The following is a 22,820-nucleotide window of genomic DNA, read 5'->3' as shown; positions in this document are numbered from 1 at the left end:
TGTTTTGAACCACACAATCAGAAGATGTGAAGTCCTCATAGAGAAAAGCCAGCTTGGAAGACAGCGAGGGAGTGTAAGCCCCATCAGCTGGTGGTGGACACAGTCTGTTAACAATAAATTATAATTTATGTAAAAACTAATTATGATAGTTTTCAGTGTAACCTTAAACAGCTAGACGTTTAGGGAGCCTAACCACAAAATCACTGGTGGGACACCAGAAGTATCATAATGCAAATGGGATTTCTGGGTTTGCTTCTGGTCATGAAACAATGTGAAACACGAGAGAAGAGAATTAGCCTTGAGGAAATGCAATTGTAATGAAAAGAAAGCAACAGTGAGATAACCTTATTTAGTACAGAGTGCTATGTCGGTATTGAGGTACAGCTTAGCGATGCACAAGGGGGCTCCGCCCCCTGCTCGCTTCGCTCGCCTACCCCCAGTGTTGGGTAACCCGAAATACATTGATGAATGTATGTGATATACTGGAGTGTAAAGGTGTAGATGACGAACAAAGGAAGTATATTCATTAATCCTAAAGAATGTCCACTAATAGTGAACTCATTACAGAATGCGTTGTCAGCTAATTGGCAGAATTGTTTATCGGCCGTCTGTCGTTCCTTTCTTTGCCGTTTATCTATTCACTCTGCTGTTTGAGAGGCGCGTTGTAGGCGCCTACGTTCATTAATTGCACATTCAGGCGGGCTCGCTTCTGTATGTATCTCCGTCAGTTGTGGTCGTTCGTTTTGAACCCGTGCCTGCTTTGCTTCCGCAGTTTCAGACGCGCGTTGTAGGCGTCTATGTACATTGTATTTGTCCATGCGGGCTCGTTTTTGTAGCTCCGTTAGTTGAGCTGTTTGGTTTTGGAGCCGAGACAGTTTTGCTTCTGCGGTTTCAGACGCGCGTTGTAGGCGCCCACGTCTATTGTTTTTATCCATGCGGGCTCGCATCTTTGTGGACCTGTCGGGCCTCTGTAGGTGTGTTAGAAGCGCGTGGACCATGCTGTGTAGTGTGGCCATTTAGTGCAGAAGTGCGTTGTAGGCGCATGCGCCTTTCGTACTTTCACGCGCCTTCCATACTATCTTTGTGGACCTGTGGGGCCTCCATAGCCTCTTCCGTTTGACTCTGGGGTGCAGCGCGGAATCCTCTTTTTTGTGTGGCTGTGTCGTTACCTATGGGTGCTTTGCCTCATTTCTTATTTACGTTAGTTGAGCTCCTTCGTTTTTGAGCTGTGACTCCTTCGTTCTCGGTGGATCAGACTTCGCTCGCTGTCGGCGCCTGCGCACTATGTCTCCTGCGTCCAAGGGCATGCTATGTACCTGCGTCCATATCCGGTTTACCATTCTCGGTTAGTAATATGGATGTGTGAATGAATGGGATTTAAAAAAACACAAACGTTCAAGTAAATCAAGAAGAAGTAGAGCAAAGGATTCAGGTACACAAAGTAAACACAGCGAAAAAAAATAATTGGCATATGACATGCTTGTCTTTCAGATTTTAAAAAATGCATGATTTCCATTTCCTGGAAAACTGGAGTTTTATTAACAAAGGAGAAATCCTTATTAGCAGAGGGTTCCAGTACTTTAATACCTGTCTGATCATTAGAATTACAGCTTAATAAATTTAGCAGTCACTTGATAATCAGTACAGGCACCAAGAAAATTATAGAGATAATTCACGTTTGGTTTAAAAGCTGTTTGAGTCCATGTTTTCTGTATTTCGCACACTCCCTATCATTGGAGTATTGATTTTTGAAGGAGGAATTTTTCCGTTACAGGAGGAGGAGATTTCTTTAGAACATCATCAACCATGGTGTGAATTACTAGGCTTTTGAGTAAGACTTTATTTCAACTTTTATTTAGCCAAGAGGGATCAGAAATCATTACAGGAAAACCAATAAGACTTTTTACATTGACCACCTTAACTCCCTTACCTCAACTTATCTGCTTTTTAAATCATAACTTTAGAAGTTTGTTACAAAGGTGTAGTGAACATGTATGGTGACATAGTTGGGATTCTTTATACTGCTCGTCTCTTGGCACAGAATAATACAAAACATCACTGTTACAAATTTCATTTATTGTTCTCAACTTCATATCATCGGACCATTAATTTAGAAGAGACTGATTCGGTAGAATGAAAGATACCAGTAGAGTCAAAAAACGTGTGCCATTTTGTATACTGTTGATAGGTTGATTTAACTGCTAACAATTTTAGTTATTAGGTCATTAGAAAGACTGTTGATTGGTTATAGCTTAGAGTGCTTGTGAATTTCCCATCGGGATTAATAAAGTATCTATCTATCTATCTATCTATCTATCTATCTATCTATCTATCTATCTATCTATCTATCTATCTATCTATCTATCTATCTATCTATCTATCTATATATCTATCTATCTATGTGTACACTTTGGCTATAAAAAGTGGTATCAAAATTTCCTATGTAGAGCTAGCACTACTATCCTGTTCTCCATGATAAACCTAATAATAAAACTGATCTCTGATTCACATGCCAACCTGACAGTGAAGCTTGTTTCTTTCACATTCATTCATTCCTTCATTTAATAATTTAGACGTGTATTCTTTCACTCAGGCTTAGTTCACATTCTTAAGTTTCCCAAACACTCCCCTCGCTTGTGAATAGTCTGAAATTGACTTTTCCTTACACCTCCATGCTCTCTTCAAACTTAAAAATATGCATGATGTGACAATCACATCCCAGTCTTACCTTAATGAAAGCCTGCCCTACCACCCCCAATGGAAATGGCTTTGTACCCCTCAATCTTTTTTACTTCTATGTAAATGGAAGATTGATGATAAGGGTCAAATGTTCACATTTGAGTTAAGTTCAGGTTCTGATTCTATGATGTTCAAAATGTTGACAGATGTTGATTTTAGCATGGTGTCTGCATGCCTGTCTGTGTATTTTTGGAAAATCAACATTGATTTTCACATCTTAAAATGACATGTTTTGTTGGAAAATTATTATTATTTGCATTGTGTAGAGCTCCTGGATGACTACAATCTTAGCGATGGTACACATATTTAGAATGAATGGTCTCCGAGTTATCCCCCTGAACAATGAATCCTATGTACAATGACAACTTCTGTAAAATCTGACCAATGTTTTCACACTAGTTGCATCATATTTACCTTGTTACAGGTTTCCAGTCTATAAGAACAACAGTTTAATTATGTTATAACCCAAATCACAAAAGGAGTGCCTGAATGGGCTTTAACAGGTCCTGTTTTTTGACCCCCCCCCCCTCAGCTTTGACTCCCTATTAAGACAAGAAGCCCCCCCTCTAATTTCTGATCCAGTCTTATTTATCCCCATACCCTTCAAAACCATTTGTCCTATATCTAATTAAAACTACGGTAGGAAGTGTTTAATTCAACATGGACTTTTACAGTCTGCTTTGTTTACTCATGAGACCAGATCCATTGATTTGCAAAATTATTGCACAAGTAGTTTTTGAGATATGAAACTATCTCATGCACCTGTAAGGAAATATAGTTTATGGTGCTCCCAGTGGTGTTACCGCCCAACAGTGGTGTTGAAGTGGGGAGTTGTATCGACAATGTAAACATTTACACAGTAAAATGTCTACATAAATTCACACATACACACAAATGTAACCCATTTTACATAACACAGCTCATGTCAGTCCAAGGCCAATTGGACCAAGACTAGCACCCACTCTTTCCGCCAAGATCAGATAGCAACTGACCGCATTTTCAAAAAAAGGTGTAAAGGAACTTGTGACTGGCTCAAATCACAAATCACATACCGAGGGGCAGTTGACTTGATTATATGGACATACACTTACGTAAGCTATCATGGTTGTGCTTCTGTGAAATGTGCACCCCCAATAAATGTGACAAGTTGGCATCTATGGCCACAATTGATCAGGAAATTCTATCAGACGGTTGTGGTGAGCGCCCTCTTCTAAGCAGTGGTATGCTGGGGAAGCAGCATAAAGAAGAGGGACGCCTCACGCCTGGATAAACTGGTGAGGAAGGCAGGCTCTATTGTAGGCACGGAGCTGGACAGTTTGACATCCGTGGCAGAGAGATGGGCACTGAGCAGGCTCCTGTCAATCATGGAGAATCCACTGAACAGTATCATCTCCAGACAGAGGAGCAGCTTCAGCGACAGACTGCTTTCACTGTCCTGCTCCACTGACAGACTGAGGAGATCGTTCCTCCCCCACACTATGTGACTCTTCAATTCCACCCGGGGGGGTAAACGTTAACATTATTCAAAGTTATTGTCTGTCTGTATACCTGCATTGTTATCACTCTTTAATTTAATATTGTTCTTTATCAGTATGCTGCTGCTGGAGTATGTGAATTTCCCCTTGGGATTAATAAAGTATCTATCTATCTATCTATCTATCTATCTATCTATCTATCTATCTATCTATCTATCTATCTATCTATCTATCTATCTATCTATCTATCTATCTATCTATCTATCTATCTATCTATCTATCTATCTATCTATCTATCTATCGGTTGATGTGGACAGAGGGATTAGTCCACTCTGTGCCAGTCTGTCTGTCTATGTAGCTTGTCTGTTTCATTAGACTCATTGGGTTTAGTTTAAAATGAAATATTATTTTACCCTTTATGTATAGACTGATTTTTTTTCTCTCTTCTCTTTATTATTTGCTAGCTATACTGGAATTCTTAAGGGTTTTTTGAAGAAGGATTCAGGAAGCTTAACTGAACAAGTGGTATGGAAATGGGAGTTAGGAGTAGAATGGGTAAGCTGAATACTGTTTTGTACTTTGTATTAAATATAGTGAAGTTTTGCAATAATACACTCTTGTTTATCATGGTGCCAGGACATGCAAGTAAGAATTTTAATACAGATGGCAATACTACTACTACTACTACAAAAGCTAAAAGAGCCCCTCTTCAGACTGGTAACTTATGTCTGCTCTTTCACTTTTCCCTTTAAAATGATTTCTCTGCCTGTAACAATAATGGGCAGAAGAATGAGCAGAATGTAAAGGTGACATTCATGACTCCCTTCCATGATTTTAAATAAATAGCTTATCTAAAACAGTTTAATAGTTAGCTTAAGATTAGTTGCAAATGAATTGTACTTTATGTTATTAAAGAACGATACGTTTGAATGACATAAGGAACAAGATCCACTGGTAAAAGGGCCAAATACAAGGCTCAATTCCCTTTATTATCAGCTGCGTGAAATCCATTTTCTGGATCTCTGTCCCACTGGCAATATGGATGTGAGAGTCTTTCTTTTAAATTCTTATTGCACACTTCTCCATTGTCAAAATAGGCCCTTCTCTTTGAAACACTTTTTAATGTTTTCTAAATTGGTAAATATTGCTATGAATATGAGCGTAGGAAAGTTTTTTCCAATTTATTTTACTTTGCTTTACGTTTTTTGTTACACCATTTGGTGTGTTTTTATATACCTGTAGACAACACCATTTTGTAACAATCCTTTTCATGGATGCAGTCATGTTAGTGATGCTGGGCATGTGATGATCTTGTGTCGTGATGTGTGCATACAAAGCCCATTTAAAATGGCAGCACAGATTATCTGGCATGCAAAGTTTTGGGGAAACCAAAAAATTGATTTAAAAAAAAATATATGTACAGTTATAACATTTTTTTGAAATGTTTATTTTTGACCTCAATTTTTGGAGCTTCACTTCCTAAAATATTTTAAAATACTTTGGTAATTCAACTTTAGCTTTGTCTTCTTACTGCCCATATCACACCATTGAAAGTAGAATTGTTCATCATTATCAAATCTTTGTTTTCTTACACTGTTTTGACATGCCAGTTTTCCATTTGACCACTATACATGTCATCAGAAGTTATTAAGGGGCCCTTTTATGCTCTTGGAATTCTAATCCTGGTACAGGGGAGCTCTTTCCCCTGAGTTGCTTTTAAATCTTATAGTTTATTATCAATCAGGTACAGATACACTGCAAAAAATGAAATCTTAACAAGCCAGAAAATCTTGAAAAGAAATAATAGATCTTGTTTTTTTATTTTAAGAATAACTGACTTGAGTAGATTTGTATGTGTAAGATATATAATCTCATTTTTAGAAAGTTTAACAAGTTAACAAGTTAAACATTCTCACTATATTGGCAGATAATTTTGCTTGATTCTAATACCTTTTTCTTGTGGTATTAGAATCAAGCAAAATTATCTGCCAATATAGTGAGAAAGTTTAACTTGTTAACTTGTTAAATTTTCTAAAAATGAGATTACATATCTTACACATAGAAATCTACTCAAGTCAGTTATTCTTAAAATAAAAAAAACAAGATCTATTATTTCTTTTCAAGATTTTCTGGCTTGTTAAGATTTCATTTTTTGCAGTGTACAGATCTTCTCTCACTACACTACAACAGGCATTCACGCTAAACACTACTGCCAAGCTATTACAGAGTCTATTTTAATATACAAAAACAGTTTAAACCTGTCTGCATAAGAACTCAATCAGGAACAGTACTGCTTAAATAAAATGTCCCTACAAATAGCACTTAAACCTGTGCTATAACATCCTGTGCCAAAACAGAACAATATTAATAGCACATCTCTCAATAAACTGTGCAAATCACTCAAGTATACAAGTATAAAAAATATTTTTAATAAAAAGCTGAAAAAAAAAACCTTGAAAATGTACAGTACCTGAGGACGTTAATCACCAAAGAAATAATGAAAGTTATATTTATGGCTTAATAGCCTACCAGTGTTTGAAAGTGATGGGGTCGTATGTTTTAATAAAGTTAACACATTAAAATGATGGAAGAAAAAATATAACTCCACAGCATAGTTTTAGTAAACAGATGTACTGAATGATAACTTGACTTAAAAGTTAAAATACAGTATTTTGTCCATGCAGACATATTTTAGCTCACATCCATACTTTTATATTTATGTTTTTACTTTGTTTGAATTCTCTACTTGAGTAAAGTATTGTGTGATATTACAATTCCTATCTAACATGTCATACTGTATGTGTCTGGATTTTACTGTAGACTCACATTTCTAATAAATTCAATACACAGGTAATCAGAAAATTACAAAATGGCCATTACATGGGAAAACCTGCTGTAAACAGCTTCCAAGTTTAAAATGATTTTGTCGATATAACTATACTGGTATAGTTGTGATTGTAATTGGTAAAGATTAACAGACTTGATTTTTATACTGGAATTTTCCTTATGGCAATTCAAATTATATCCAATTACAGGGTGGAGAATTCTTTGTTTTAGGTAGCTGCTCTGGTTAAACAGTTCTGGTAAAATTAGAACCGAAAAAGAGACAAATTTAGCCTTGGAATATGTCTTCAAAATATCTGGCATGTTCTTCCATCTCTCCTTGGAGATCTTTTTATTTGGATGCTTCACCTAGTGGATGTATTCTGCCATTTGTGAAAAAAAGACTGACTAATTTATTGCGAGAAAACAGTATGTTGGAAATGTTATTTACCTCTATTAATATAGTGTCACATTTTTTGTTCTCTTCAGCTATTTAACTTTTTTTACATTTTGTTTGAAAATACAAATACCATCTTCTCTGTTATATTGGTTTTTGAGTGTAGATGATCAATTGAGAGCTTTTTAATTTCTAAAAACGTCATTGTATGTCTAAACAAGAATAGGAGGCAGAAAAATCTTTTGTGAACTCTGAGAATTTTTACTCTGCATTTAGTTCTGACAGCACCAAAGCAGCTCAGCTAATAATGTGCAGGTATTAGAAATCAATAGAGAGATCCAGTGAAAGACACACAAGTTTTCTTGCCCATTTACTACAAACATTAGCCTGCATGCTTAATATATTGTTCAATTAAATGCGACAACTCAACTAATGGGCCTTGCAGAGGAGGCTGCAGTTGAACTCTGCTGCTGTACAGGAGGCATATTAAAATGTTTCCATTAAAAGGAAAACACAAAAATTGAAGTAAAAATACATATGCGTTGGTATTCCCACGGCCCTGAATTGGATTACACAGGACTGATAAGGATTGGAGGGGTGCACATTTTGTACTAAAATATCTACTATACTTAACATAATGTTAAAGAAGAAGGTATCAAAGGATTGAACCTGTGTAGAGTTTGCATGATCTAGCTGGGTTTAAAAAAAATTGGGGAATTAACATTTGAATACTTTTGGATTTCATTGGTTTGTCATAATTTGGACTTTGGTTTTATTTTTAGTAGTTTATTGATTCTTTACAGCCTTTTCCTTGGCCTCTAGAAATAATAAAAGTATCACTTCAGGGGTTGTAGAGGTCAAGGAATTTAATGGCCTGTTTTTTGATTTAAGATGTTTTTGAAGATGTTGATTTTGAAATACAAGGTGCCTTTATGATGCACCGCAACTGTATGTTGTTTGTATGGCAGGGTTGGCAGGCTGTTGCTAGACAAGATACCTAAGAGTGTGTGATGCACAATGTAATTATCGCTACAGTATAACGGTCACCATGATACACTCCTTTACTGTCCGGGTTTGTAGCTAATCCAGTACTTGAAACTTTAATGTCAGTCCTGAATTGTTTTCTATTCTTCGACTTTGCGTTTTGGCTTAGGCTATGTCTAATATTTAAAAAAGTCAAAGGCCGATGTCAATCAATGACTTATGAATATCAGGAATCATATTCATGATTATATTGTGAGACTTCTGATCTCTTTGAGACCCTCCCTAACAGGACAACACACAGAAGCACGATTGCCTCTTTTGAGACCCTCCCCATGGGACGACACGCAGAAGCGTGGCTGCCGCGTCTGTTAAGGCTTGTACAGATTCACAGCACCACAGAAACAACTACAAGCTGACTGCTGCCATGCGCAAAGCACTGGTTGCCCGATTGGTGATGCTGGGAACATTATAACTTGGCCAATGACCTGGCCCTGACCCTCCTTGTTTGCTGTGTCTGTGTATAGTAGAATTGTTGATCCCGCTACAATACCTTGCTGTTCCTGTTTGGAACTGAATAAAGCTGGTTTTGCTAAAGTACTGAGACTCAGCCTCATCTTTGGGGTGCAAGACACCGACTCACGCGTCACAATATATCTTACATTGTTCTTTTGTGTATTACATATATTCCATGTTTCTGTGATGTTTTTGTAATTATACCCCCTGCGCCTCTTTGTTATTGGATATTGCTTATTTTAACACATTCATTACACTTGATGAAAAAGGCACTGTGACATGCAGCCAGTGCAGATGTGCATACATGCATACACTTTGATGGAATGGTGTATGATCCATGAACAGCTCCCACATTGTGCTCACTGAGGCTTCTTTATTGCCCCAGTGTGTATTCAGTATTTAATTCGATGCTTAAAGTGGGAGTTTTAAATCAGTTTGGTGCAATATACTTAAATTTCTACTCTATGTGAGGCAAAACATAAGAAATGAAGGCCACCAAAAAACAACTGCATCTGGTAAACAAAATGCTTTCATTGGTCTAATAAATGTTTAACGTTAAGAGGTAATTTAAGGGATGTTGGGTCAACTATTAACACCAAATTAACCAACAGAAGTTCTAAAAAACTAAAAATTGTTAACAGACGTATGCTGGGTATTTAAATAAATTGGGCAGAATGCACAGCTGATAGTGACAGGTATAAAAAAACAAAAGGTTTAGCACAGCATGGCACCTGACAAGCAATGAAACCTCAAGAAAGAGGTAATGGACTAAAGCAATAGATTTTAAAGGATACATCAGTTTGCAAGCCTGTAGTAAAAAGTGAAGATGTGTGTAAAAAAAGGAGGCATAAAACAGATGACTGATTAAGAAGGCTGTCAAAGTATGTCTTATGAAGCAAGATCACAGCTTTATGAAATCAAATGAAATGCAAAAAGGCCTCAATACAACAATGCATTTAATAAACAATTTCTCAATACATGCACACATGTACTTTTATTTAAAAAATATATAAAAAAAAGCAAATATGAAAAGGCAATGTTAGAAGAAATGGAAGACTGAAACATCTTGATGCTGCTGTTATGGGGTGGTTCCTACCATGTTGCTTTGAAATTGGGTTGCACCATACATTGTGATTCCATTTGATGGTGCTACAGACTGCGGTGTATCTGGCTGAATATATCCTCTTCTGTCAATTAAACTACAAAGAGAACACAATATTATAATTCATTAAATACATGTAAAAGTGTGACCTACTAATAAAAATATTGTACATGCCTTGCAAAGTTCCAATAATGTAACATTTTTTGAATCTGCAGTGATAAATACATATTTCTTTGGATAAACATTTATATTCAAAACAGAAAATCCAAAATAAGTAGCATAAATTGGTGTGGGCAAAAAGGCAAACGCACAACACTATACACTCAATGCTTAACTACAGCCATCTGTCCATTTTCTGAACATGCTCAATCAAATTCAGGGTCATGGAGGGCATAACCCACACTTATTTGGCAGAGAAAAACTATAATTTATCTTGGGTGAAAATATTGCTTCAAGAAGCCAATCAATTAGTGTAACGATTCCTAACTATGTGAAACAGAAATAGTTTAATGTTGTTTGATCATCAGGAAACGTAACACTGCCTGTATCAGACCTTCTCTCTGAAACGAACAGCCAGGCAATGAGAAGTCTGGTAATAGATGCTACTTATAAGAATAAATAAAAAATAGAAATGTGTGGTTATTATGAGCAAACAATATATTCGGACCCTGAACTAGATTCAAGCAAGTTAAAAAAAAAAGTAACAATAAAATAAAAATAAAGGGTGAATGAATGAATAACCAGATTGTAACGATAGCATGTACAGCAGGCAAGAAGGAAGTTATGACTAAGAAAAGAAGAAGCACTCAAAGCTGCTTATCAGTGACAGAAAACATTATGAATACATCTAATAAGTTAACACTTAACTTTATAACTGCAAGTCCCCTGTGGGTTAATTTATTTTGTACTAACTGAAGTACCTGGCATTTCCGAGTATATTTGAATAATGGGTTAAGATAAGAAAGCAAATTTTATATGTCTTTTAATTGTTGATCCTTTGGCTTTCCTTTAGTAAGCAAGAGTTGTCAATTGTCAGTTGAATTTGTTCCTTGTTAATATGTATGATTTTTTTGCACCCCAAACCCACCCATTACAAGCATCCTTCAAAATGAAATATTTGAAATGCCATGTAGTCTGGATTTTAAGTTTATTCATATTTATTATACACACAAAATTTCATTGAGATCAACTCAGCCATATTGGAATAATGTGCAATTTTTGGGTTGCCCCACATTACAGCCCCTTCCCCAATGAAAATTTTTGAAATGTCAAACAGCTTATATTTTAAGTTGGATGAATGTCAACCTATTTTATTTTGTATATATTTGAAATGGGAGTTTTTGTTTTTTTCTTTCTACTTCTTTGCAAACTACATGAACCTTATAGTATGTTATCTTTCTTTACATTACTTTGCTTTGTAGCATTAAAATACATAAATCTGTTAATATTTGTCTGTCTGAAAATATTTGCATATATGCATTCACTGTATATAGCCCATGTTCTTTTCATCATTACTGTATTATACCTTTAAATCTGTGTATATGCTTTAAACCTGGTTTCTGAAAAAGTGTGACATAACTATAAAATGAATTCAGTTCAAAGTACAGGAAGTACCGTACATAAGAATAAAACTCAAACAAATTTTGATCTACTGACTCAAATGGTTTACTGATTAAGTTGAAAGAGCTGAATCATCCTCTGAATCACCGATTTTTGATTCATTTTGTTTGTCTTAGTAAATCAATGGAATGTTTTGTTCTAGAGATCAGAGTAGTTCACAAGTCATAGCTGGTCATTCTAAGACTACCTTGTTCTGTAAATCAGATAACCTTTAACTTCGATGGACACTTGAGTTTCCTTGGCAAAACAAACAGGCAATTAGACAACAGAGTGGAATGATTCCCTTTTGAAAGGTAAAATGTCATGGAAAAAATGCTAAATGAATGCATGATTTCATTTCTGGCAGGAGAGAAAAAAATTAATGAAAACTTGATCAATTCAACAAACCAGAGGACAACAAAACAATTTCAAACAGAAAGTATGACTAAAAACAAATGAGTAAAAATTAAATGAAGCAATGTTCTATGAACATTTAAGTTCTTTTCAAAAATTCTTAGAATTACTGATAAAAATGTTTCAAGTTTAAACAGATACTGTATATTTTGGATATTGTACTATATTGTGCCCTAAATAAGCAACTCAAGTATGACAAATGTATCCATGCATTTAAAAGTTGTTCCAGAATTGTACCATAACGACTGTGTGAACTGATTCACTTTAATTATTCTGATAAAGTAAAATATTACTTAGTATATTTTGCAAAATATCCCCTGAATTTCCGCCAGTGAGGGTAAAAATTGCCCTATAAAAAACTAATTTATCTCCTTCCCTGGTGCAGTGTGTGCATAATTATACTTTAAAATGAACTGCCAACCTGTCTGAGGGTAGTCTCTGCTTTGAGATGTTCACCAAGTCAAATTATAGAAGAAAATGAAAGAATGATTTCTTGTCTAACAATGAATTATTTTTACTTTTCTGGCATACATAAATACTCATTTTGAAATTTATTTTCGCTATTGTCTTAAACAAAACTGTAATATAACCGTAAGATCATAAATCGGTTTCCAAAGTATACAGTGCATTTTTTATGGAAGAATGTAAAAGTTAAACTTAACAAACACAAAAAATGGATCTGGACTATGGGAATGTAAAAGTAAATTATAAGCCCTGACTACTATCCACCATGGTTTTTATTCTCTTTCTAAATGCAATAATTATAACAGCCTTGAGGCATTCTATTTTGCTTTAAGTATAATGGACTTATTCTAGACTGCCTCCAATATTAATAACATTATTAATTTGGGTGTTTAACTGAGAACAGGCCAGGTCAGGTTGGGGAGCATGCACTGGTTCAGCGGATTGATGCACCCACAACACAACAAAACAGCTTGGAATCCCAGTTGGAAATCCTCAAGGCAGATACGTGCTCTGATCCCACCCTCCAAAAATGACCATCTATCTGCTGCAGCCAGATGTTAGGTGAGTATCCCCTTGGCCTGGTCCAGCTGCTCTGCGAGCCGGATCATCCTCTGGGAATCATGACACATGGCCATAGTGCCGTAACTGACACTCCCTCACAATGCAGGTAGGTAATGTGCCTCCTTCGGGAGTCTGTGAGCAACAGCTCGTTTGACACAAAGTCAAATCAGCGATACCCAAGGATTCTCCGAAGAGAAGAAGTAATGAAGTAGTCCAGTCTTTGTCTCAGGTCATAGTGTCTATGTCTCGCAGCCATATAGCAAAACAGGAAGCACCAGGACTCTAAAGACTTGGACCTTTGTCCTTTAGCGGTGATATCAGGAGCACTACACACCCTTTTGAAGCGACCTCCTGACCTCCCCCCCAAGCTCTCCCAATCCGACTACTGAATTCTAAGGAAGATTCACCAGAGACGTGAAAGTTACTGCCGAGGTAAGTAAACCTCTCAACGAGGTCAACACTCTCTCCTAAGACAGACACACTGCTGATGACTGTGCCCAAGAGGTCATTAAAGGCTTGGATCCCAGACAGTCTCTCGAGAACCCCAATCAGAGCCCTCAATGACTCCACAAAGATCACAGCATCATCGGCAAAGTCAAGATCAGTGAATCTTTCTTCACTAACAGAGGCTCCACAGATACCCAAAAGCATTTACAATTTTATCCCACATTTTACACCTTTTGCAATATGAGCTGAGGTCAATTAATTTACACATAAGCTCCAGTATTTATGTTTATTTTGATTCTAAAAATGCCAGAATGAAAACACATACAGTTAGGTCCATAAATATTTGGACAGAGACAACTTTTGTCTAATTTTGGTTCTGTACATTACCACAATGAATTTTAAATGAAACAACTCAGATGCAGTTGAAGTGCAGACTTTCAGCTTTAATTCAGTGGGTTGAACAAAACGATTGCATAAAAATGTGAGGCAACTAAAGCATTTTTGTAACATAATCCCTTCATTTCAGGGACTCAAAAGTAATTGGACAAATTAAATAACTGGAAATAAAATGTTCATTTCTAATACTTGGTTGAAAACCCTTTGCTGGAAATGACAGCCTGAAGTCTTGAACTCATGGACATCACCAGATGCTGGGTTTCCTCCTTTTTAATGCTCTGCCAGGCCTTTACTGCAGCGGCTTTCAGTTGCTGTTTGTTTGTGGGCCTTTCTGTCTGAAGTTTAGTCTTCAACAAGTGAAATGCATGCTCAATTGGGTTAAGATCAGGTGACTGACTTGGCCATTCAAGAATGTTCCACTTCTTTGCTTTTATAAACTCCTGGGTTGCTTTGGCTGTATGTTTTGTGTCATTGTCCATCTGTATCATGAAACGCCACCCAATCAATTTGACTGCATTTAGCTGGATTTGAGCAGACAGTATGTCTATGAACACCTCAGAATTCATTTGGCTGCTTCTGTCCTGTGTCACATCATCAATAAACACTAGTGTCCCAGTGCCACTGGCAGCCATGCACGCCCAAGCCATCACACTGCCTCCACTGTGTTTTACAGATGATGTGGTATGTTTTGGATAATGAGCTGTTCCACGCCCTCCCCGTACTTTTTTCTTGCCATCATTCTGGTAGAGGTTGATCTTGGTTTCATCTGTCCAAAGAATGTTTTTCCAGAACTGTGCTGGCTTTTTTAGATGTTCTTTAGCAAAGTCTAATCTAGCCTTTCTATTCTTGAGGCTTATGAGTGGCTTGCACCTTGCAGTGCACCCTCTGTATTTACTTTCTCTTTATGGTAGACTTGGATATCAATACGCCTACCCCCTGGAGAGTGTTGTTCACTTGGTTGGCTGTTGTGAAGGGGTTTCTCTTCACCATGGAAATGATTCTACCATCATCCACCACTGTTGTCTTCTGTGGACATCCAGGTCTTTTTGCGTTGCTGAGTTCACCAGTGCTTGCTTTCTTTCTCAGGATGTACCAAACTGTAGATTTTGCCACTCGTAATATTGTAGCAATTTCTCGGATGTTTTTTTCTGTTTTCGCAGCTTAAGGATGGCTTCACCTGCATGGAGAGCTCCTTCGACCACATGTAGTCTGTTCACAGCAAAATCTTCCATATGCAAGCACCACACCTCAAATCAACTCCAGGCCTTTTATCTGCTTAATTGATAATGACATAACGACGGACTTGCCCATACCTGCCCATGAAATAGCCTTTGAGTCAATTGTCCAATTACTTTTGAGCCCCTGAAATGAAGGGATTGTGTTAAAAAAATGCTTTAGTTGCCTCACATTTTTATGCAATCGTTTTGTTCACCCCACTGAATTAAAGCTGAAAGTCTGCACTTCAACTCCAATTGAGTTGTTTCATTTAAAATTCATTGTGGTAATGTACAGAACCAAAATTAGAAAAAAGTTGTCTCTGTCCAAATATTTATGGACCTAACTGTACATGATGTGTTTACTCTGCTACAATGACACTACTATAGAATTAACAGAAAGATGTAACCAAAACTCTTATTTACAAAATAACAGCAAAATGCATACATCTACTTTAGCTTTCAAAACAGACTTAAAAAGCAAAGACTTTTAAAAAAAAAGTCAAAATAATGGACTCATTTCCTTAATCAAATCACAACAAAATAATAGCTGACAACTATTGATGGGAAAAGTACATTGGTCAGATTTACCTGGGAGCCACTGGACCACACAGAGCTGCACAGCAGTTAGTGAAAATGTTGCCATAGCTATAAGGATTATAGTTTTCTTTGCCTCTTTTTGATGACCATGAACCTTTAATCTGAAAAGGGAATGCAAAGGCCATATAAAAATACTGCCCTTATTTATAAAAACAGTAGCATACATTGATACAATTTACAATAGCTGTAAATTTGACACCAGAGATCATCATTAAGTATTCTGTTCATATTTCACTCAGTCTACTCGGGAAAGCTTCAGAATAGTAGTGAAAAGGCTGGGATCAAATAATACAATTTTTATGTTTTACACAAACACTGTTACTGCAAGCATGCATTTTGAAAAAAAAAAGAGCAGTCTATATGTTAAAAGCACAAGAAAACAAAACAACAGAAGATCTTAGTTATTTCATCACTTGAAACATTGTTCAAGCCACTTTACTTAAAATTTGACCTCAAGGAGACATACAAGAATTTTAAGTTGGGCCTAAATAATAGAATAATTATATTTTTTGTATCAAAACAAGCATAATGTGAACTCAGTGCACAGTTACAAAAAATAAGATTGAAACAAAAACAGTTAAAAATACATGTGCACACTTTGGATGTAACAGCGGATACACTATTTTCACAAGATTTGAATAGCTTGAGTTAAGGATCAATTTTAGGAATTATTGATGGTGACAAATTTCGGCAGCGGATTAAAAGATAAGTTTGGTATTGTTCAAACTGAACTTCTTTAGAATCATGGCATATACTAATTTGCCACATAAAATTGTGTTCTAAAATGAAGCACTTTTTAATAAACTCTAAAAAGTACTTAGCCTGTTCTTGAATTTTAAAAATGAGATGAAGGCACACAACTCCAGTCATGAAAACAAAACTTTTAAATCTTACCCAATATTTCTATTTTGAAGCAGCAAAAGTTTCAATTTGAGAAAATGTGCCTTTTACATTTCTGAGGTATGCATGTGTCAACAAAAGTAAACTGGAAGAAGGGGAGGATCTACCATCAGGGAGGTCTGGGTGTGTGCCCAGGAGCCCATGATGGCAAGGGGCCTTTTCAACAAACCCCCCACCCTTGATGTAAACAATTGAGTATCCATAAATTAAAATGATCCCCTCCTTTAGGCAATGAAGCATAAAATCTTGCACCAAAATCGAAAAAGTGAGAAATAAACAACCTGGTGTCCATGTGCCACATTATTAAAAAAGTATGATCATCTCTCTGTTAAGGAGATAAGCCACTCGGGGACCTGTGAGGGTCTTAATCCAGCCTTGACTAGAAGTAGCACATTTTATCACAGATTCTTCATATTGTTTTCTTGAAGTAAGGATATGTTTTCTTTTCACTTGCCCACTCATAACAGACAACATAGGTGGAGATTTAGTATTTCCACAGGTAGGCTGCCAATAGCCAGTAGCCTCATCATAACTTCAGGCTGCATAATTTGCTCCTTTTGTATCTCCAATTCTATTTTAACAAAAATTATATTCTACCAAGGATTGTAACAAATGATGCTCTGCAAAAAAGTGTGGCAAGGATTTGAAACTAGACATCAACTTAAAGTGCTTCCATGCAGCAATCATATTTTGATTTTAATGACAGTTGACAGATGATTGTTTTGATGGGCTAGGAGGTGTCTGGCTTAAAGCACATAAAGCACCAGCTTTTTGATAACCTTTCCTGTTATCAAAAATAAAGCAAACATTTTTGATGATAGACTTGAAAGTTGTACTAAGAGTTAAATAAGCATGTAGGTACGTGCTATGCCATGTGACTAAAGGACATCCCACACTGCATAAAATAATTTATTGGCATAGCTTTTCAGGCAGTAAAGTTATTAACCAATCCCCTTACAAGGACCCATCACTAACATGTACACTTTAAAAAATTGCAATAAAAATAACTTTCTAAACACTTACATCTTCATTGGTAGTTTGATTGGAGCTGATAAGGTACGTGTGAAATCCTGACAGGCCCACAATCGACCAGACTGAGAGAAAACAAACTACTGCCTCCAACACAGTATTGACAATTAAGGAAATTCACATCTAACTTGAAAACATAATGAGACAAATTCTCATTCACCATACTGCAGCGATATTAAATAAATTCATTTTTCTCTGGCACTCAACAAGGTTAGTTTGGGGAGTTACACAAAAAAAAAAAAAACAGAACATATAGTTAGGCTAAAACATTACAGGGTATGGTAAAAGCCAGATGCAAAGAAGTGCACAAAGCAAACAATCCAGGTAGGAATCACAGGGTCAGTGCCATTAATTAAGATAACAAGACACAAACAGTAACATTTGATTCAGTCAAAGATACAGTTGTACTACTGATAAAATACACTTGCTGCGTTCCAAAAAAAACTCAAGTCAAATACTCAATCCCCTTGCGGTACCTTCTGCTTGAGGTATGGTAAATGGGTTAGGATTCTTCCAGTTGAGGAAGATGAGTCTTTGTGTTAGCAGAGTACCACAAGAGAGTTTCAATGCATAATGCTATGCCAGCACTGAACACTGCTGTTAAAGGACAAATATTTTTAGATCCCAGTCAATATGCAATTTTTTGATGCATTATCTGCATATTATAAAGACTATAGGAAAGATAAAGCATCTGTAGCATTGTGATCTGTATACATGTGTGTAAATGAGAGGGAGGTCAGTGGAATGGTAAAGATGCAGGGAGTAGAGTTGGCAAAGGTGGATGAGTTTAAATACTTGGGATCAACAGTACAGAGTAATGGGGACTGTGGAAGAGAGGTGAAAAAGAGAGTGCAGGCAGGGTAGAATGAGTGGAGAAGAGTGTCAGGAGTGATTTGTGACAGACGGATATCAGCAAGAGTGAAAGGGAAGGTCTACAGGACAGTAGTGAGACCAACTATGTTATATGGGTTGGAGACGGTGGCACTGACCAGAAAGCAGGAGACAGAGCTGGAGGTAGCAGAGTTAAAGATGCTAAGATTTGCACTGGGTGTGACGAGGACAAACAGGATTAGAAATGAGTACATTAGAGGGTCAGCTCAAGTTGGACGAATGGGAGACAAAGTCAGAGAGGTGAGATTGCGTTGGTTTGGTCATGTGCAGAGGAGAGATGCTGAGTATATTGAGAAAAGGATGTTAAGGATAGAGCTGCCAGGTAAAAGGAAAAGAAGAAGGCCTAAGAGGAGGTTTATGGATGTGGTGAGAAAGGACATGCAGGTGATGGGTGTAATAGAACAAGATGCAGAGGACAGAAAGATATGGAAGAAGATGATCCGCTGTGGCAATCAAAATTGGTTGCTTAGTTTCTTAGAACAAAATGGAACTAGATGTATTCCATTGTTTTAATATACACATTGACACACAATATATGCAAGAGGATTGTTGTGAGCTTTTAATTAACCAGGAGCTGGTTAGTATGAAACAGAGATGTGGTCATAACAGGTAATGGACAAAGCCATGAGATCGTATCAACATCAAAAGTGGTAAAGAGGACAATAACGTTACAGTCTCCTTGAATTTAGAAACTAACTACGCTACAGAGAGATGCTGAAAGTATTGTATATACTGAGGGATGACAAAAGCAGGAACCGTTGTGCTTAGATATTTTTGTAATTGTGATGTCATCCATGTAAATAATTTTATTTATTTATTTTTTTATTTTATTTTCAAAAACATGACATTGAAATAAAAGAGACTGAGCCAAAATAATATTAATTTGTAAATATTAACCCATGAATCCTTGGGCAGGGAGTAAACATACATACATAAACACATTAATATGACAATACATATATAAAAAATAGAAATGTTATACGAATGGAACATGTTCTTGTATTACAGCAGGCCATGCAGATGAAGTGACCAGACAACATGTCTGCAAACTCCTTCACAAAAAACTGCAAAGAGCTCAAATCCCCTTCATATTGAAATAGACTGTTTTTTATGTGTCTTCTGCATCTTTTAAGAAGCTTAAAAAAAGAAAAAAATGTTTAGAAAGAAATATATGTGACTGCAATACATACTTGCGTGTCCTGTTTCAATAAACTTCTAATAGCATGGCTCTCCTTTAGGATATGTAGGTAATATCCAATTTTTAGTGGAATTATAGCATTTGCTGCAGAGACTGAAAAATGTATTTAATGGCTGGCTAAGTATTCTTACCTCTTTTTCTTAAATTGCAATTGAAATTTCCCTTTCCCATCTTTTCCTAAGTTCATCAAGGGGTAAACTTCATGAACTATGCCAATAGTGTATAATAGTACTTTCTGTATCTTTAATAAGGCTAGATGGCATTGCTTCAGGAACAGGATCAGATGGAAAATGAGGAAAGTTAGGCAGGGTGCTTCTGGTGAAGTTTCTAGTGTACATATAGAAAAAGTAGTGAGTTACTGGAGAGTAAACTTTGGGATGTGGTATATCTATCTATAAAGCTCTAATTGTCTTGACACCTACTGACTTCTATATATTCAATCTTGTATAGGCTAAGGAAGGCTGGAATATATGATTATCTGACCAGTACTGGTAAAAGTATCTCTACAATGGTACCATGTCTTGAGTGAATGGTGAACCACAGGTTTACTGGTACATTGATAGTACTTAGTACTGACTAGAGCACAAAGTGAAGAATACAGAGAGGATTTTGAGAATCAATGAGTTTGTTCAGGTGGCTGACTAATATTCCAGGGAATTCTAACATTACACAAAAGAACAAGTTAGGAAATGCATGGCTGGTGCAAATTCAGGTGCATTTAATATCTTAGTTAACTGTTTTGAAAATAAGAGCATTTTTAAGTTCTGTTTAAATTCTTCATCAAGGGGGCAGATCACTAATTACTTATTCATTAAATATCTTTGTAACGAGTGAAATTCAAAAACATCAGTGATACTAAAATGCAATTACATGTATTAGCAGAGTACATAAAACACATGTTTTTAACAGCATATTACAATTTTGTATATTTAAAAACCAAGACCCAATATGCTTGTGGTGGCTGAAATAGTTTTCATAGACAGCAGGTTCCAAATCAATATAAAAACTGCATCCATTGATGTACTATTGTTAATTATGGGTAGAATATGTAGTTCACATTGTTTAAATGTAATATTTTTGAAAGAAATATTGAATAGAGACATAAAATCTATGTTGAGGTCTCATGCTAAAATTGTCGGCTGCAATGGTGTTGACCATAATAGATACATTTTGCCTGTAAATGACAGAATCTGAGAAAAACTGACCCATTATAATCTTCAGATAACCTAGATGTGAGGTTGTTTTATTCACTGAATATGTATAACAGCATACAGCAAGATCCCACCTGTGACAGCAACTCCACCATTTCACTAACTTATACTAGGAATCTGTTCTGTCACTGCAAATGGTTATTGAACTTGTAAAAGATGAAAATATACAAATCAAAAAACAACCTGTCTGATGGTAAATTTAAAATAGTAAATGAGTTACTAATTGAGATTACACAGAATGTTTCTTTTAAGACTGACGATTTTGAAAGTTTCCAGTGCTTTTTGAATGGGAGTTTCTGAAGTTTGTACGAGGTTTATTCAAGATATCTCAACAAAAGACATGACAGTGACAGTAGGTGCTTTTTGAAATTTTATGAGAACACACTTAAAAAATCTAACAAAGTAATCGACACTGGTAAAACTTTGTGGCAGACCTATAATGTTGGGTGTTAGAAATACTAAGACACAGCTTGCTATGTCTCACAGCAATACTAGAAGAAAATAGAAAATACCAAACACACTATCTGACTAGTAATCTATACTAAAGTATACTAAATATGAGGCCATGTAGGAATTTTTAGTTTTTGTATTCCTGGTTCTTTTGTCAAATTGTTTTTTTTAAGAATTTCATAAACATGAAACCTCTTTAGAATTGTGTTATTTACATACAGATTCCTTCTTTTGAACTTAATACTCCTAGTGGTTCAATTTCAACAGCAGGATTTTTTTTTCTTTCCGCCCTGGCCTTTTGACTACAGTATAAGTTAATAAAACTGGACATTTATTTTATTCCACCCTATTTGTAAAGACTCGACTTTAAATTTATTTACCCTATGTATCTTATATTAGTACTTTTATGTAATGTTTGGTTTTAGTATTTTTTAAATCATAGCATAGTTTTATTAGTATATTTATTCATCTTTTCATTCTATGGAAAGCACTTTAACCTGCACGTTTACAAATGAAGGTTGCTGTAAAAGACACAAGTTCCTTGTCTGACCTATGAAGGGCCGGATTAAGATGAAATTGGGCCTGATGATGCAGCGCAAAAAAGGCCTATTTTTTCTCAGCATTGGTGCATGTGCATTCGACACTCACCGTACATGCGCACTCAGACCGACCAAGGAGCCTTAATTGCTTGCGATGCAACTAGCCAGCCTTTATTGAACACGAATAATAATAACGATGTAGTATCGTAACAACTCGAGATTCACATCAAACTATGTAACATCAACATTCAATAGCAATTGTATGAAAAGTGCACTTAATGCAGAAAACCTAACAATGAAATACACAAAATTTTGCAATTCTCTTATGAAACAGAGTAAGAAAAAATTAATTTGCAGAGACACTGGGCCAAAGTGACTCAGTTCTGGCTCTTGAGGGTAAAAATTTGTCCACAATTTAAATTTCATAATAGACCAGAATCCTGTCGAGGATTTTAAAAATTCTAAACATCCATGCCGGGCTTGCGGGCCAGCTTTTAGTTTTACCTTTACAGATAACCATTTAAATAGCCATCGATTTTTACTGTACAACTAACTTTCAAGGTGAAAAATTTACTACGTGGCACTCACCAAACAATAATAAAGTGGCAAGAATCCCCAAGATATTGCAAAAAATGCAGCTAAATTACTAAGTAAACTGTTTAATGTAAAATTGATAGCATTAACTTCAAATTTTCAGTTAACAACGACGTTATGGTTACGTCACAGCGCAAAGAACAATAGTAACTGTATAATAAGTAACGCTGTGTCTAGGCGTCCGAAAGTCGGACTCCAAATTTCATTCTAAAAATTATTTTGTGGTTAATATAGCAAAGGAAAACTGTTCAGCTTCCGGAAAATTCTTGTCTGTTTTCA

General features: G+C 36.1%; 1 protein-coding gene across 4 annotated transcripts in view; it reads right to left on the bottom strand.

Annotated features, from left to right (window-relative positions):
• zdhhc14 (zinc finger DHHC-type palmitoyltransferase 14) overlaps positions 1–22,820 on the bottom strand; it is a 279,616-nt gene that overhangs the window by 1,615 nt on the left and 255,181 nt on the right. For all 4 annotated transcript variants that reach the window (XM_028797435.2, XM_028797436.2, XM_028797433.2 and 1 more), the window contains exons 6-8: positions 17,653–17,755; positions 15,721–15,830; positions 10,028–10,130 (exon numbers count right to left, since the gene is read on the bottom strand). In XM_028797435.2, the coding sequence (XP_028653268.1) occupies positions 10,028–10,130; positions 15,721–15,830; positions 17,653–17,755 (316 nt within the window). The remainder of the gene's footprint in view (positions 1–10,027; positions 10,131–15,720; positions 15,831–17,652; positions 17,756–22,820) is intronic.

The sequence above is a fragment of the Erpetoichthys calabaricus genome, chromosome 3, assembly GCF_900747795.2.
Source record: "Erpetoichthys calabaricus chromosome 3, fErpCal1.3, whole genome shotgun sequence".
In the NCBI taxonomy this organism is placed as follows: domain Eukaryota; kingdom Metazoa; phylum Chordata; class Cladistia; order Polypteriformes; family Polypteridae; genus Erpetoichthys; species Erpetoichthys calabaricus.
This window is presented reverse-complemented; position numbering and strand designations above follow the sequence as displayed.